At 35.6% G+C, this 14,195-nt stretch overlaps 1 protein-coding gene across 2 annotated transcripts in view; it reads right to left on the bottom strand.

Moving 5' to 3' along the window:
• RYR2 (ryanodine receptor 2) overlaps positions 1 to 14,195 on the bottom strand; it is a 455,638-nt gene that overhangs the window by 186,606 nt on the left and 254,837 nt on the right. For both annotated transcript variants that reach the window (XM_080389100.1, XM_080389099.1), the window contains 2 exons: positions 13,026 to 13,185; positions 2,597 to 2,744 (listed from right to left, as the gene is read on the bottom strand). In XM_080389100.1, the coding sequence (XP_080245226.1) occupies positions 2,597 to 2,744; positions 13,026 to 13,185 (308 nt within the window). The remainder of the gene's footprint in view (positions 1 to 2,596; positions 2,745 to 13,025; positions 13,186 to 14,195) is intronic.

Genomic DNA, 14,195 nt, shown 5'->3' with positions numbered 1-14,195 from the left:
TCTCCTGTACAGGAAATGAATCATCATGAAGTTGCAACTGAGAATTTGTTGTCTTTTTAGATTCTAAGGAACCTAATGCTTTCTAGATTCTAAGCAACCCCAACAATGCAGCTGCTGTAGGAAATCAGTAAGTAATAATACTAATAAAGCATAGAAAATGACACTAGAGCTTTGTAAATCGATGTTTGAAACAAAATCTATGAATGGAGATGCAGAACACCACTAGAGGGCTCTAAATCCTTTAGTAACACTATGGATTTTGCCTAATGAGGGGATCCTTTTATGTACCTCAGAAACCTGAGACACGCATAAACTCTAAAATCTAAATCCCCAAAATGAGTATAGAAAGCTTTTGCTGAATGCAATTCCAGTTTTTAAAGAAAGACCAGTTTGTGGGACAATGTTCTGCAGGTCTTTTCCTCTGGGAATTTTGCAGCAGGAGTGATGACTTTTCAGGTGCAAGGGCTGCAATTATGTTCTTTACATTTCATTAGTAACTCCATATGCACAACTAGCTCAAGGATCTCTGCATCATACAGAAAAAATAAAATTTTCCAGCAGTTCATTTCCAAGGTAAAGCAGGGTCACGTGGTTTTCAGAGCTGTAAATGAGGAAAGGGGATTAATATTGCTCAGTGGCATTTGGAGGAGATTGTGGAAAACTACTGTGCTCATTCTCTCTCTCTTTACAAGAGGCAAAGCCTCCCACACCAGCCAAGCCACCTTCTCAAGAACCAAGCGAAAGCCGTGCTCTCTCCCTCTCTCCACAAAATCTCCTTCCCACAGTGGGAGGGGAAGAAGTTACAAGATTATGCAGCAGCCTTAAACTCTCCAGACTAGGCACGGGCAGATTTAACAGTGAGACTGTAGCATTTTGCCACCAACAAAATCTACTCCACTAGGAAACACTGGTTTTGCCCATTCAGCAATCCAGCCTTGTTACACACTCATGGTATCAGTGATGCCTCATATTTAAAAGTGTAATTTAATAGCAGCCTCTCATAAAAGCTGAGAATCAGAACACGTATGTGCTTTGGAAAAGAAACACAAAATGGCATGTTCTCTGTCCACATTTTGGGTATGAGTTAGACCTGGAGCAGAAATGCTGTACTGAAGGTCTGTGGCCTTAACAGGTCCAAATTTAACTATACTATTGCTATATAAAGCAGGAAAAATAATAATTTATTAATCAATATATCAACAGTGTAAGGTTTAGACACATACCTTAAATTTTCCACACTTTGCTGAGATTATAAAGATTTAAGTTTCAATTTTTATTCGATTGTTCCATATTTCCATATCTCTAAGTGAACTTCTAGAATATCATTGCTAAAGGGCTGTGTCTATTGTGTTACCATTTCCTTTCTGTATGTGCTGTTAGTGTTCCAGAACGACAGTACAGTATCAAGAATATCCCTGCCGTGTTCCATCTTAAAACTTGATCTGACCATGACAGTTTTAAAACTGTTGTTTTAAAAAGCCAAAATCTATAAAATAATTTACTTTATTTGTACATTATGTCTCCTGATTTCTTGTACTTTCTTAACATTTTCTATTCTGCAATTAAAGAGGTAAATGTTGTGTACTGTTTCTTTAAAACTTCTTTATTAAAAGTTTATGTGCTTTAAAAATTTTTGCTGTTTAGGATGTCTCAAACTCAAACTATATATGCAGAAAATATTGTCCACTGTATCAATAAAATATTCAATCTGGCAACAATGCAATTCAAATAAAATATTTGGGAGAAGTGAGTTAAAATTTACTTACTTAAAATTCAACTTCAAAGACCTGAGTAAGTCCAGGAAGCGTAAATGCTCTAACAGACTATCTAATTCCAGACTTGTAGTTTGACATTCACAGAAATTTGGTTTGTAGGCATTTGTCTTCAAAAATTTCACCTTGCAGCTTGAAGTGTTTAAATACAAGATTGTACATGTACTGTTGAGTTTTTCATTATTTATAGAGTTAAAATTGTAGGAATATAAAATTCACATCTACTGCGTTTACATATGATCTTTTTCTTAGTAATTTTGCTATTCTGTCTTAAAATAACAACTAAAAACTTCTTAATTAGTACTACAATTAAAAACTTATTTTGAAATTAGGGAAGTTCAAATATTTATGCACATATTTACAGTGCAATCATACATTTTATTCCCTGGCATAAGACCATATATTGAGCAAGATGATAAAACACATTATCCTGATTTTTTGTATTTTAGGGTTGTGTCATGTAGTATTCACAATCCTGATTTAAATTGTTTGAGCTTTTAAGTTTGATTCATCTGAACTATCAAATCTAAAAAACGTACAGTGAAAGGAAGTGTATGAAATACAGAGAAATTGTATTACTGATTTAAAATGTAAAAATGCTTCATTATTTAATTCTTCATTTGAGGCCACAAGACAGGAAAAGGAAACAATAAGGAAAGTGAGATCAAGAGGAAATAGAAAGAACAGAAGATGGAGTAAAGCACCCATTAGCTTTGAAAATACCATACCTGTTTGGATTGTTTTATTGGACTAGCAAATCCAGTATTGGAATGAAAAATTCTAATTTTTGTTTTGAGAGAGAACAAAAGAACAAAATTAATTACCATGATCTTGATCAGGAGCTTCCAGGTTGTAACCATAGCCTAGAAGGGTGCGGACTGCTTCCCGAAGACTGTCTTTGTTTGACTTCTTTGTCCGATCATCCAAAAGAGCGTAAGGTACAAGGCGAGGATTTCTTCGATTTTTCACATCCTGCGTAAGTATGAAAAATCGATTCTATTTCAGAAACTGTGCTTTGGCTTAAAGACAAAACTGCTATAGCAGCAGTACAAAAATTACTATTTATACCAACTGAAATCATGGAACTGCAAATACAGCAAGGATTCAAGGAAGCTGCGATAGTCCAGAAACTAGTAACAACACTGAATTTACTAAAAAGGCAAGTAATACACAAATCAATAAAACTGCATGGCTTATACCTGCTTTCATTTTCCATCAAATTTACTTAACAGGAACAAGGATAAATGCAAAGAGTTTGACTGAAAGGGATTGTATCTTGTACACTGTCTGTGAAGCATCTACCATAGGAAGTTGGTACATAACTGAAGCTCAGAAATTACTGTAACACAAATATATAGGGGTTTTGTAATTATAGCACTAAGCAAGATATATAAAATCCCAAAGGATAAATAAGATATAAACAAAAGAAGTACTAAACACTACTAACAGAAATATTAATACACGCCATACTAATTAATAAATAATAAAATAGATAATAAACCTGCGTCTTACTATTTAAAGGACTTAAACCATGTATTTTTCCAAAATAAAGGGTCTTGTACGAACATGATTAATGAGCTTAATGTGCAGAATTTTTGTAATAGGTAATTTAATGTAACCTTTCCCTCCAGCTGAAATGTATTAGTAAGCTTTAGCTTTAATCTTTGTATTTTAGGTTCATTAATACAACAAAGATAAAGTTTTCCTCTAGTGCAAAATTACGTTATTTGAAAGCATTGTTTAACTGGATTATTTATACAGCTAAAATAATTTTTAGTGACTAATAGAACTGGGGTTTTGTCTACATTTTCCTCATGCATCCTGTCGGCATTTGTTGGCAGTGAGAGAAACCATACAAAGAAACCTCCATGCTCTTCCCAATATCTTTAAAAAAAATAAAAATTAAGACCGGACATATAAAAAAATACTTGCTGGTTTTTTTCTTTTAGGTACAAATACCAAAGATAATGAAAGGCTTTTACAATTGGTTAGACTTACTAAGAAGTGCAAAAATAGCACCTATTATTTTAGAAAACAGTGTCTACAATTAAAGTATCTTACTACTTTTAGAGCATCACAGTTCTATTTGTAAGAATGTATGTGGTTTTCATTCTGCCTTTGCAGGAAGAAAAGAAATGGCACATCCATTCTAACAAATACTTGCAGGCATCCTTTGCTGTCCTTTAAATGCTTAGATACAAGGCTATCTGCCTTATCCCTTATCGTACTTAGTAAAATAAAGTGCAGTTATTAACCAGTTCTTGACGAAATCAGGTCCTACCAGTGAGCCTTCCAGGAGAAGAAATATTACGGGACACACATTACATATATATGCTAAAAGGGCTAACAGAAAGATAAAGAGAACGCATTGTCAGGGACAAGAATTACTGCATCATATCAGCTCTTATATTCAGCAGGAAGGACAGTGACAGGGCCAACACAAGGACCACTTCAGAGGACACTGCTTTCCTTATTTATTCTGAACACTTAATTTGACATCCCCTTTTTCCAATGTGTAATTTGGTAGCTGGGGAAAAGGGCTGCTTCCAGAATGGACTAAATAAATGTTAAAGTATATCACAGACTCACAGGATAATTAGGGTTGGAAGGGACCTCTGGAGACCATCTAGTCCAACACCCTTATAAATGTTATAAGGAATTATTATGCGATATAATAACATTCACATTAGCGTCAGAGTTTAAACACCATGGGTTTAATTATTTGTCTTGGAAAAGACATAAAAAAAGAAATAATTTCCTCTGAAACATATGTCCAAAAGATATTATGAAATCCTCTCTTTAAAAATATGAAACATAAGTCTGGAACAATAATTATGTAATTTTTTATACATGATAAGTTAGACTAATACACTGGTAATTGCCATACCAATCATTAACACACATTAACATACAGGCAATCAGATGATAACAATGTTATGATCATGAAATATACTATAAGTTCTTTTAAAAATGCCTAAGCACAAAATAAGGGCGAGGGGGTGGGAGTATAGAGAAATAATAATTATTAAAGAAACTCAATTTTACAAATTTTTGTTCCTTGGATCTAATTTTATTTAATATTATGAACTTTTCCACCCATTTAAGACTTTGGCTACTTCTTTAATATGAATATCAGAAGGGATTTTTCTTTTAATAATTTCTTCAGTTTTTTCCCCTATAATATATCTATCTAAATTTTGAATGTTTTACTTATTGCTGAATTAGGAACTGTTATTGTTATACTCATCATAAGTTTTTGCACTAACAATCTTCTGCACCTCTGTGGTTTACAGGTATCTAATAAAGAGAATTATCCTATACAGTGATTGAGCGTGGCACAGTCACAATCAAGTCAATAAAAAAACTAATTAGCTAAGAGTGGCAATTTTTATTAAATACATTTGCAATTTGTACCTAGACTTAATTCTTCCTTTTCACTACAGAAAATCTATTATTTTGTATTGTAAACTGTTAAAAGAAGGAAAACTCAGCCTATGTTTTAATTTTTTTGCTAGAGTTTTCTAGGTTTGACAGTCTAATGCTTCATCAGAAGACTGTGTTTTGTCTGACAACTACTTATTCAGAGAGTCATTTGAGAGAAAAAGAAAAGCAGGTCTCCTCAAGAAGACAACCCCCCCAAAAAAATTTAAACTTGTTGACAAGATTGTTTTAAATGGTTTGAGCTGGGTACATGAAGTTTATGTAATTCTTTGGGTTTACATTCAGAACCTATCATATCACAGGAGAAAAAAAAAGGGGGGGGGGGGGCGTGCAAGAAAAAAGCCTATATGTATTTTATTACACAACTATGTCCTCATTTAATGTAACACAAACATTGCATTAGTCATTTAGAATTTAATTTGGAGTCACTTCAGTAAGAGAAAGCATTGCAACCATGCAAAGCTGGAATGCCTGGCAGAACATGCCCTGACTATAAATGGAAGGAACTTTTAATAAATAATGTTAAACTTAAGTGATGTAACACAGACCATGAAAAGTCAGTATTATTTTTAACAGTGTACACTACAGAATTTGCTACATACAGCAAATGATAGACAAAGAATTATTTGAATCGGCACACACACACCTATTTGTAGAGTATAAATAGATTTGAAATAGGCAATAATCAGTCAACAATGGCACTAACTGAATATAGCTCTTTGAAGTAATAGAAGAGAACTACAGAAAAAAATACCTAAACACACACACTCCAACAAATATCAACAAGCCTTTTCGAACTTCCATTGCAGGTAATGAACACTGCTGCAAACACACCGGGAGCCGAGAGGTGCAGAACTACATCCATTCGTTCAGTGAGTTGTGTGACATGTAGATAACTGGTCTAGCACACTGGATCTAGCAACTGGTCTTGCAACTTGCATAGACAGATGCCATGCAAGAGTAAGAATGAAACAGAGTGTCTATATTATCTACAGCAGCATTAAAAAACCATAGCCAAATTCTATAAGCAGCTATAAAAGAAAAACCTATTAAGAGATACAGTATGTATAATGAATTTTTACTCTTCAGAAATAATTCTGAAAAACCAAAGCCTCATATAAACCTGTAAAAGATACTTGAAATTATAAAGAATAATACAGTTTTCAGAGCTACAAATGTAATACCGCAAACCTGTGCACTCCTGGGCCTTCCCAAAGCTCTGAGAAGTTCAGGAACAGCACAGATCACTAGACTAAAAGGAACAAAAAGACACCAGAAACATACATAAATATGTACCTATCAAAAAGACAGACAAGAAAAGACTAAAAAATGAGAACACAGTCTAGGAAGAGTGGAAGGAAAACATGGTAGTAATTTAATGTGATCACAAGTTTTGTGATTTAAAGCATTAAAAGCTGTACAGATACATATTCTGTGTGCTACTGAAACTATTTCGTTCTCATAACCAAGGTTGTTAAATGACAAGGACAAAGCAAATGTATTTCAGCACATATTCAGTGATACAGATGCGCTGTTCCTAGCTAAATACAACATTAGAAAACACTCATTCCACAGCTGAAGTGATTCTGCTTGCTGCCGTATCTGTGCATCTTGCACTTCCACAAAGATTTCTTACCAATTGACACAACAAATGCTACCTGTGAGCTTGCCAGCAATGCTGTCAGAAACCCAGCTCAGTGAGCCGCTGTGTCTGTGAGGCACATACACTGTAAATAGGATCATTCACCTACATCTTACACTTCATATCATGCTATCCAGAGGTCTAGCTTTTCTGCATTTATCATGGCAGCTTGTGTTTAATCATAAACCACTAAAATTAAAAATCATTTTATAGGGGGAAAAGGAAAAATATAATTTTAAATTGGTACTCACAAAGTCATTTCAAGATTCCAGAGTCTTTAGAACTGGAAAGCACAACAAAGTCCTCACAAAGCCATATTCTTGTCAATGTTAAATATCCTAAATGTATCCACCCAAAGCAGAAGTTGTGTTCCTAACCTGGCATACTAGCAGCTGTGCTCTTTCATTAGAAGTATGTGCATCCTTTAGAAACGTGTACACCTTTTACCATCTTCCCTGAGAAACTGTGCCCACATGGAATGCCTGGCGCAATGTGCCCTGACTATGAATGAAAGGAATTAATATATCAGTATAAATAATGTAGAATGTGAAAGTGAGGTAACATAAGTAGTTTTTACAGGGTCGATGCCTTTTTATATATATTTAATGACAATATAAATGATAAGCTTTCAACTCATGGTTTTTACCACACATCCGTATTTCCTCAGTCTGAATCTCCAGAACAGTGCCTCTCTTGCACTGCAGCACTAGGCAGTCTGGAAAGAACAACTCCAGATCAAATATGGATGTCATATGCTTTCTACAAAAATCTAAAAATAATAATAAAAAAAAAAATCAGGAGATAATTACATCACAGTCCTGACTAATTGACTAATTATCCTGGGACAGGAAGCACAGAGCATCTTTTTAAAGATGCTTATCACACAGTGGGAAGAATTTTGTAGCTTGCTGATTCTTATAACCAATGTGGGGGGTTGTTAATATTTTTTTTTTTTTCAATATAACTGAGGTTTCTGATTGTTAGGCTACCACACACAACACAACATGAAGAAAAAGCAAGACTCCCTTTGACTAAGCTGTCTGCATACGTGACAATGCATAATAAGCAAAATTCAGAAGTCAGAATCTTTGGCTGTGACCCCCACAATCAGTGGGGAGACCTAAAATTCATGTATTCAGGAAGAGTGAGGGAGTGCCTAATGTACTTGAAATTATTTTCATTTGCCTTCTGATCTCTAAGCTTGACTCTTTTCTCTCCCTTTCTGTCTCTTCCTTACTTATATAAAAGTTGGGATTCTCCTGCATACATGACATCACAGTTTTCTAAATTTCCATCGATACTGTAAGCTCATGGATAAACTTATGTGAGTTCTGAATATTTTCCATTTGACTGTGAAGATTTAGTCACAAATACAACCTTTTATAATTCAATGCTATTTTTAAATCGGCTTGTTATGAAAAAATCCTTAAAAATACCTAAACAAATAACTCAGGTCATTATGATAAGACATAAGGTTAAAATCCATACATGTAAAATAAAGAAGAAAAAAGCCCTCTCTCATAGCACAAATGTGATTCTTTTAATTGACTCAAACCGAGGCTATATTGCCCCTTTGCCTGGATCTATCTACCTTATCTGGGTTTGGTCATTGACCATTTCCCCGGTTCAGAAAAGACCAACCTGCAGGCAACCATGTTCTCCCTTAAAGGGACACTGTCAAGTATTTTCATACTGCTGGCGTGCTTGTTTTACCACTTACCCTTCCTATTTCAGATGTTCTTTTCAGCAGAAATCTACGTCTTTCCTACCTGTTTTGTTCCTTTTGCTCCTTTCAGGGAGCAATAAGCTACTGTGAGTCTGTACTACTGAAAAATACTTACTTGGTTGTGCTCAGTGTCATCACAGCTGTCAGCACAGTTCTGGGAACAGGATTTATTAGTTAACTTGTGCTCCCGCTGCTGGCTGGCTGGCTGGCTCTGCAGCAGCAGAACAAAAATACTGTGTATAGTCATGCAGGAAGAGCAGCTGTCTCTTGTTAAAAAACCCTGACGAGCAGTGGTGGATTTAGAAGAAAAAAAAATCTGGAACTTGGAAGGCATTTCCCCCACCAGTTAATAACAGGAAAGTAATGGTTTATACGTGAACTACTTGACAGCATCCCTTTAATTTTTCATACTAAAGAATCCCAAAACAATGAGGCACTCCTGGTGGAACAGAGCTACTATCTAATCCATCCTACAGCCACACCACAATTGCTGTTTATAACATATTTCCCAGGGATTAGTTCATCTACTTTCAAACATCTGTAAGCTTCTTTCCCTTAGGAAAATAATTTCATAGCTCTGCGAGATCTGCTTACAGTATTATACAGCATAACAACATGTCATTTTATTGCAGTACTGTAACATGTCACAGTAATATGATGGGATGACAAAATGTAGCCTATGAAACAAACCCATTGCTGGAGTCAAGCAGAAGCATGTAGCAGTGTGTACGACAGCTAGCGGCTTGCCATGTGATATACGTATGTCAGCTAAATGAGATGCATCTTTGCCCTGCACCCAGAAAGGAGCACCTTGCTATTCTCTATTCTTTTGACTTTTAACAAATGGTGTTTGTTTTCTGCACGTTGTAAGCACTCCTGGAACTCAGCTGTCATCTTCTCTCCCAAAGAAAACAAACTTAGTTATTTGAAAAGAGAAAATTAAAAGGAATTAAGAAGAAATCAACATCAACACCACCAGCACAGCAGCTTCTCCAAGACACGCTACTGGTAGGAAAGTTTTCAAGGACATCGTCTACCTGTTTAACCATACGTGAGACTATTGTAATTTGCCTGTCAAGAGGAAAGGAGTAAAGGATACTGCTGATCTTGTTGATCTTTTTTCTGAAGGTCACAAATATTTCTGAGCTCTTGATGATCTTTAACAGCCATCCTCTGTTGGAAAGCATAACTCTGACACTGTTCACTGCACCACTGCATTACATTCTCAACAGTAGTGCTCCACTCAGCACACGAAAGTCTTCTGTTAGGACCCAATAAAATATTTGGATGTTTAAAGCAGAAGCACTCAAGACTGTAAAACCCCAGTTCGGTGGCTTTCCAACTCCAAGTGTGATCAGCTTCATAGGCACTTGGGCTTTTTACCTTTAAATTCTCCAGGTTCTTCTTTGCATGCCAATAATTGTCTTTGTTTTGGTAAGGAAGAACAGTTCAATACTGATCATATACCTAAGCCGTGTCAAGATTTAGAGCAGAAGTATTTGTCTAAGTCTCCTTCAGAGCACAACCTGGTAGTCAAAATTAGTGCCTGACTCACACTGACTGCTTAAAACATCTCCAAAAACCTAACTAGAGGCTTACCCTTTTATTTTAAAATTTAGCAGGTCTAAGTGATAGTGATAACTTCTTTATATAACAACTGGTTCTTGGAGATCAAAATGGATTTAGACACCTAATTCTTATTTGTCCAGTCAGATATCTTTGAGGATATAGGTATCAGTTTTTAAAACACTCATGGAAAATAGGTAACACAAGTTTTTTCACAGCAGACTATAAATTGTAGTAAGTGAGCATAGGTTAAATTTGCATGTTGAGCTTTGTCATCCAGTGAGCAGGACATTTATTAGGAAGGGAGTTTAAGGAGGCCTGAGTTCCAAGGCTGGCCCTCATGACAGAATTTTAAAAGTCAGTAGATAAAACACAGAGAGCTGTTTAGTGAGTAGATCACAGAGTCCTTCTCTCTGCTCTCTCCTGGTGAGCCTCAAAAAGGTCTCTTCACAGGGCCACAATGTTTTAGATTCTACAATAAGGTCAGTCCCTTGCCCCGGGCAAAGGGTCAAGAATGTAAGACAGTCTTCATGATTCTTCTGACATGAAGTTGAAGTGCTTAATTTTAGGTTACATCATGCGCTAGACTTGTCTAATTTTTTTCAATGACAGTTGTAGTCTATGACAACTCCACTGCCTTTTGGGAACCATAGTAAAACTAATGATTTATTACTATCACATCATGCCTCTTTCAAAGCAGAACCTTCTATATCAACAGGTACAGCAAGATATACATAAAGACAGCATATAAAAATATTGTGTAGATGTAAAAGAGAAACTTTTTTCATTGCTACCTACTCCCACCACTTATCATTCCCAACCCAGTAACACTGGAAAGGTCTTTGACAGTATAATTTAACCATCTTTCTTACTTAATACCTCACTAATTCAGAAAACATACAATTTAACTGCAAATTCACTCCAATAAAGATGGGAAAATTACTTGTGTTTTTTTTAAAAGACATACAGATACACAGGGTATGTTAAATTGTCTTCAAGATGTAAGAAACTTTATTCACTACATAAGAGTTGTGGGTTTACATTTTCCCCAATGATAGTTAGAAACATACTTAGCTAAGAGAGGCATTTGATTCCAGAAAATTCTTAACTTCATCTTAACCAACAAATTCTGTTGCAAAATTAAATTTAGTTTTGTAACTATTTTCTAACTTCCATTCATTTCAAATCTCCTGATTGGCAAGGCCCTATATTGGAAATGTTTGGCTTCTGAGAGAATAAAAAATGTCGGAGGTATGGTGTAAGTTATTGAGTGCATTCTTTAATCTACCAGAAATACTTCTTTTGACTATCTAGAGACATACAGACAGTCATTCTAGAAATTAATTGTGCTCTGCCTCCATAAAAAGAGGATTGAAATAGTAGGTTCAAAATAAATTAATCTTCTCCCCTGGCTGACAACACAGAATCATCACTTCTAATGTTTCTCATTATTAATATTCTATCAGAAATGTTAACAGCACTTCAAAGAGCCACCTTTCCTCACTCAAAGATGCAGAATTAGGACAGAATTTAATCCTGTTTTAAGCAGGGGAGTTGCACCAACGCTGAATTATCTTCAGTGTCTATCTAGTAGGGGACATTACATATATTCCAGTCTGCAAACACAAGAATTGGTTCATTGTCTTCCTAGACCCAAATATAGAACACAGATTTCCTAAATAGTTTACAAAGTACCAAACTGAGAACTTTATAGTAAAGATACTATAATGGACAATGCTGAAATGCTATGAAGCATGTATTTTGTCACATAAATGTACTTTGTCAGTATGAGATGAGGTGAATTTAAATGCCTAACTTAATATATATAAAAAACCAGATATTTTTTTTTATACACAAAAGCTTTGCAAATAGAATGAGGTTTAGTATTACAGAAAAACAAAATTTGAAATGTGCTGAACTGAAATATGTAAGTCCAATTTTTGTCAAAAACAAAACCAACTGTTTGCAAGCAGGAAAGTGTATGTGCCTGCAAAACAGCTGTTTCTCATTTTTGCAAAAATAATGGTCGTCTTTTATGCCCAGTGCAAAATCATGAAAACTCATTTTTTTTCCCCCAAGGGATGAATTTTCCTAAAATTTCACTGTGATATGCTACCACACATTTATTAACATAAGTGAAGACACCTTTCTCTACATAAAATTCACGAATAATCACAAGAAGAATAGAAAATATGACTCCTAAGGGAAAATTGATATAGTGGCTTTCTTGAAAAATAATAAACTAGGCTTATTATATACCAAATTGATTTTTTTTTTTAAAGAAAACAAAGACCTTGAGTTTTTCTGTTAACTATCCACCATGCGTAGTTTTTACTTCCCTCCCTTATAACCCATCATTATACCTACCAGGCAGCATTCCTATTCACTGAAACAAAAACACTAAAGTAGAAGTGGAACTTGGAGACTGACTTAACTATTTTCAGTTAAACGTGGCCTCTGCCAGAAATACAACACATTAGCAAAGTGATTACTAGAGGTTTACATTCTGATTTTCCTGGATAAACAAAATTATTTAATTCCCAAGACTGCAAACATCTAAATGATCCCCTACTGAAAGTCAATGTTTACATTTCCTAAAATACTAGAGCATATTAGCTTCCTGCATACAATTTTCTCACCCTGAGATCTAGACAGCAAACAAGAATATACCACCAATTTTTTAATACTGCTTGTAAAATAGGAGTCTCATACTGCTAGATTTAGCAGGATTGTTTTAATCATGTATTTCTGCTTTCTGACTGAGAGACTTGTATTCATTAGCTGCTTCTTCCTGCTTTTGTATCCCGATTATTCCCATTTAACTGTGAAATATCTCAATCAGTAAGTGCTTTTGCAACTACCAGAGGTTAGCACTTACCTGCTGGATACCATACGTCCAGCCTTGCCTTATACGGTCCCTTGCCCACACATTGTGAGCATTTTCTGCTAGTTTATCCACCATAGCTTCTTGAGAAGGGGTCAGTTTGATAAAACTCAGATCCATGGGAGCAGGCTTATATCCACTCAACAACTGGTAGCTGTCAAAAAACACAGAACTTGCAGTTACTTTTCTGTAAGAAACGATTAATAGAAACCACAAGGGAAAGAAGTGACATGTATGCAATATATCTATATAAATAATCAGCCTTTGAACAAAGAATAATAATGCACTGACATCTGATTTTGTTTCAAGCTAACTGAACCTTGATGGGATGAAGTAGCTGGTAACGAATGCTACCCAAAATGGTCTGAACTAAAAACACTTTTGAAGTATTTTAGTACTTTCATATATTTAAAATAGTAGATTAAGAGGTTGCTTATCTAAATAATTACACAAACTCTATCATTGTTACCTCTGAGCACTTCACAATACTTATTAAATTCTATCTATCTCCTACAGAAGCAAGAAAATATATTCTTCTTACTACATATAGGGATGTGAGAGACAGAGCAGGTCAAATGGCTTACTCAAGATCACATATGAAATCCATCTAATAAAAATTTCTCTTTATGATACTTCATATCTTAACTATCCTTCAAATAAGAGAATTTTGAAATTTAAGCATAACTTCAGAACAGAGAGCAGCTTCCTCACTATTTTTAGTGCTCCTAAGAACAACGCAGTGTTTACTTTTATGAAGTTATTCCCATCAAATTAATTACAGTCATCTCTCATTTTACTTATGACCAAACCTTCAATAAAGATGTCATGCATATGGTGATGGATGCAGCACATGAGGACTTACTAACTACATTTATAACGCAAACCTACAACACTATACAGGGTGGACATTGCCTCCTTTACCTCAGCTGATGAGGGAACATGCCGGGGAAGGGGAGCAGGAAGAGAAAAGCAGTGCAGGGGGGGGACACATAGGGGGACGGGGGACAGGGAGGGGTTGTACTGGGTGGCTGTGCCCAGCTGCTGCTGGAGGGTGGGCTGCAAGGTGGCCTCTGTGAGGAAAGGCCAGGGCTGCCCAGTGCTGGGCACAGCTGGTTCCAGCTGTCTCCAAAAGGGACCTGCCACTGGCCAAAGCCGAGCCCCTCT

Source organism: Falco punctatus (assembly GCF_963210335.1).
Source record: "Falco punctatus genome assembly, chromosome: 5".
Classification (NCBI taxonomy): domain Eukaryota; kingdom Metazoa; phylum Chordata; class Aves; order Falconiformes; family Falconidae; genus Falco; species Falco punctatus.
The sequence above is the reverse complement of the archived record's forward strand: the minus strand, read 5'-3'. Positions and strand labels throughout refer to the sequence as shown.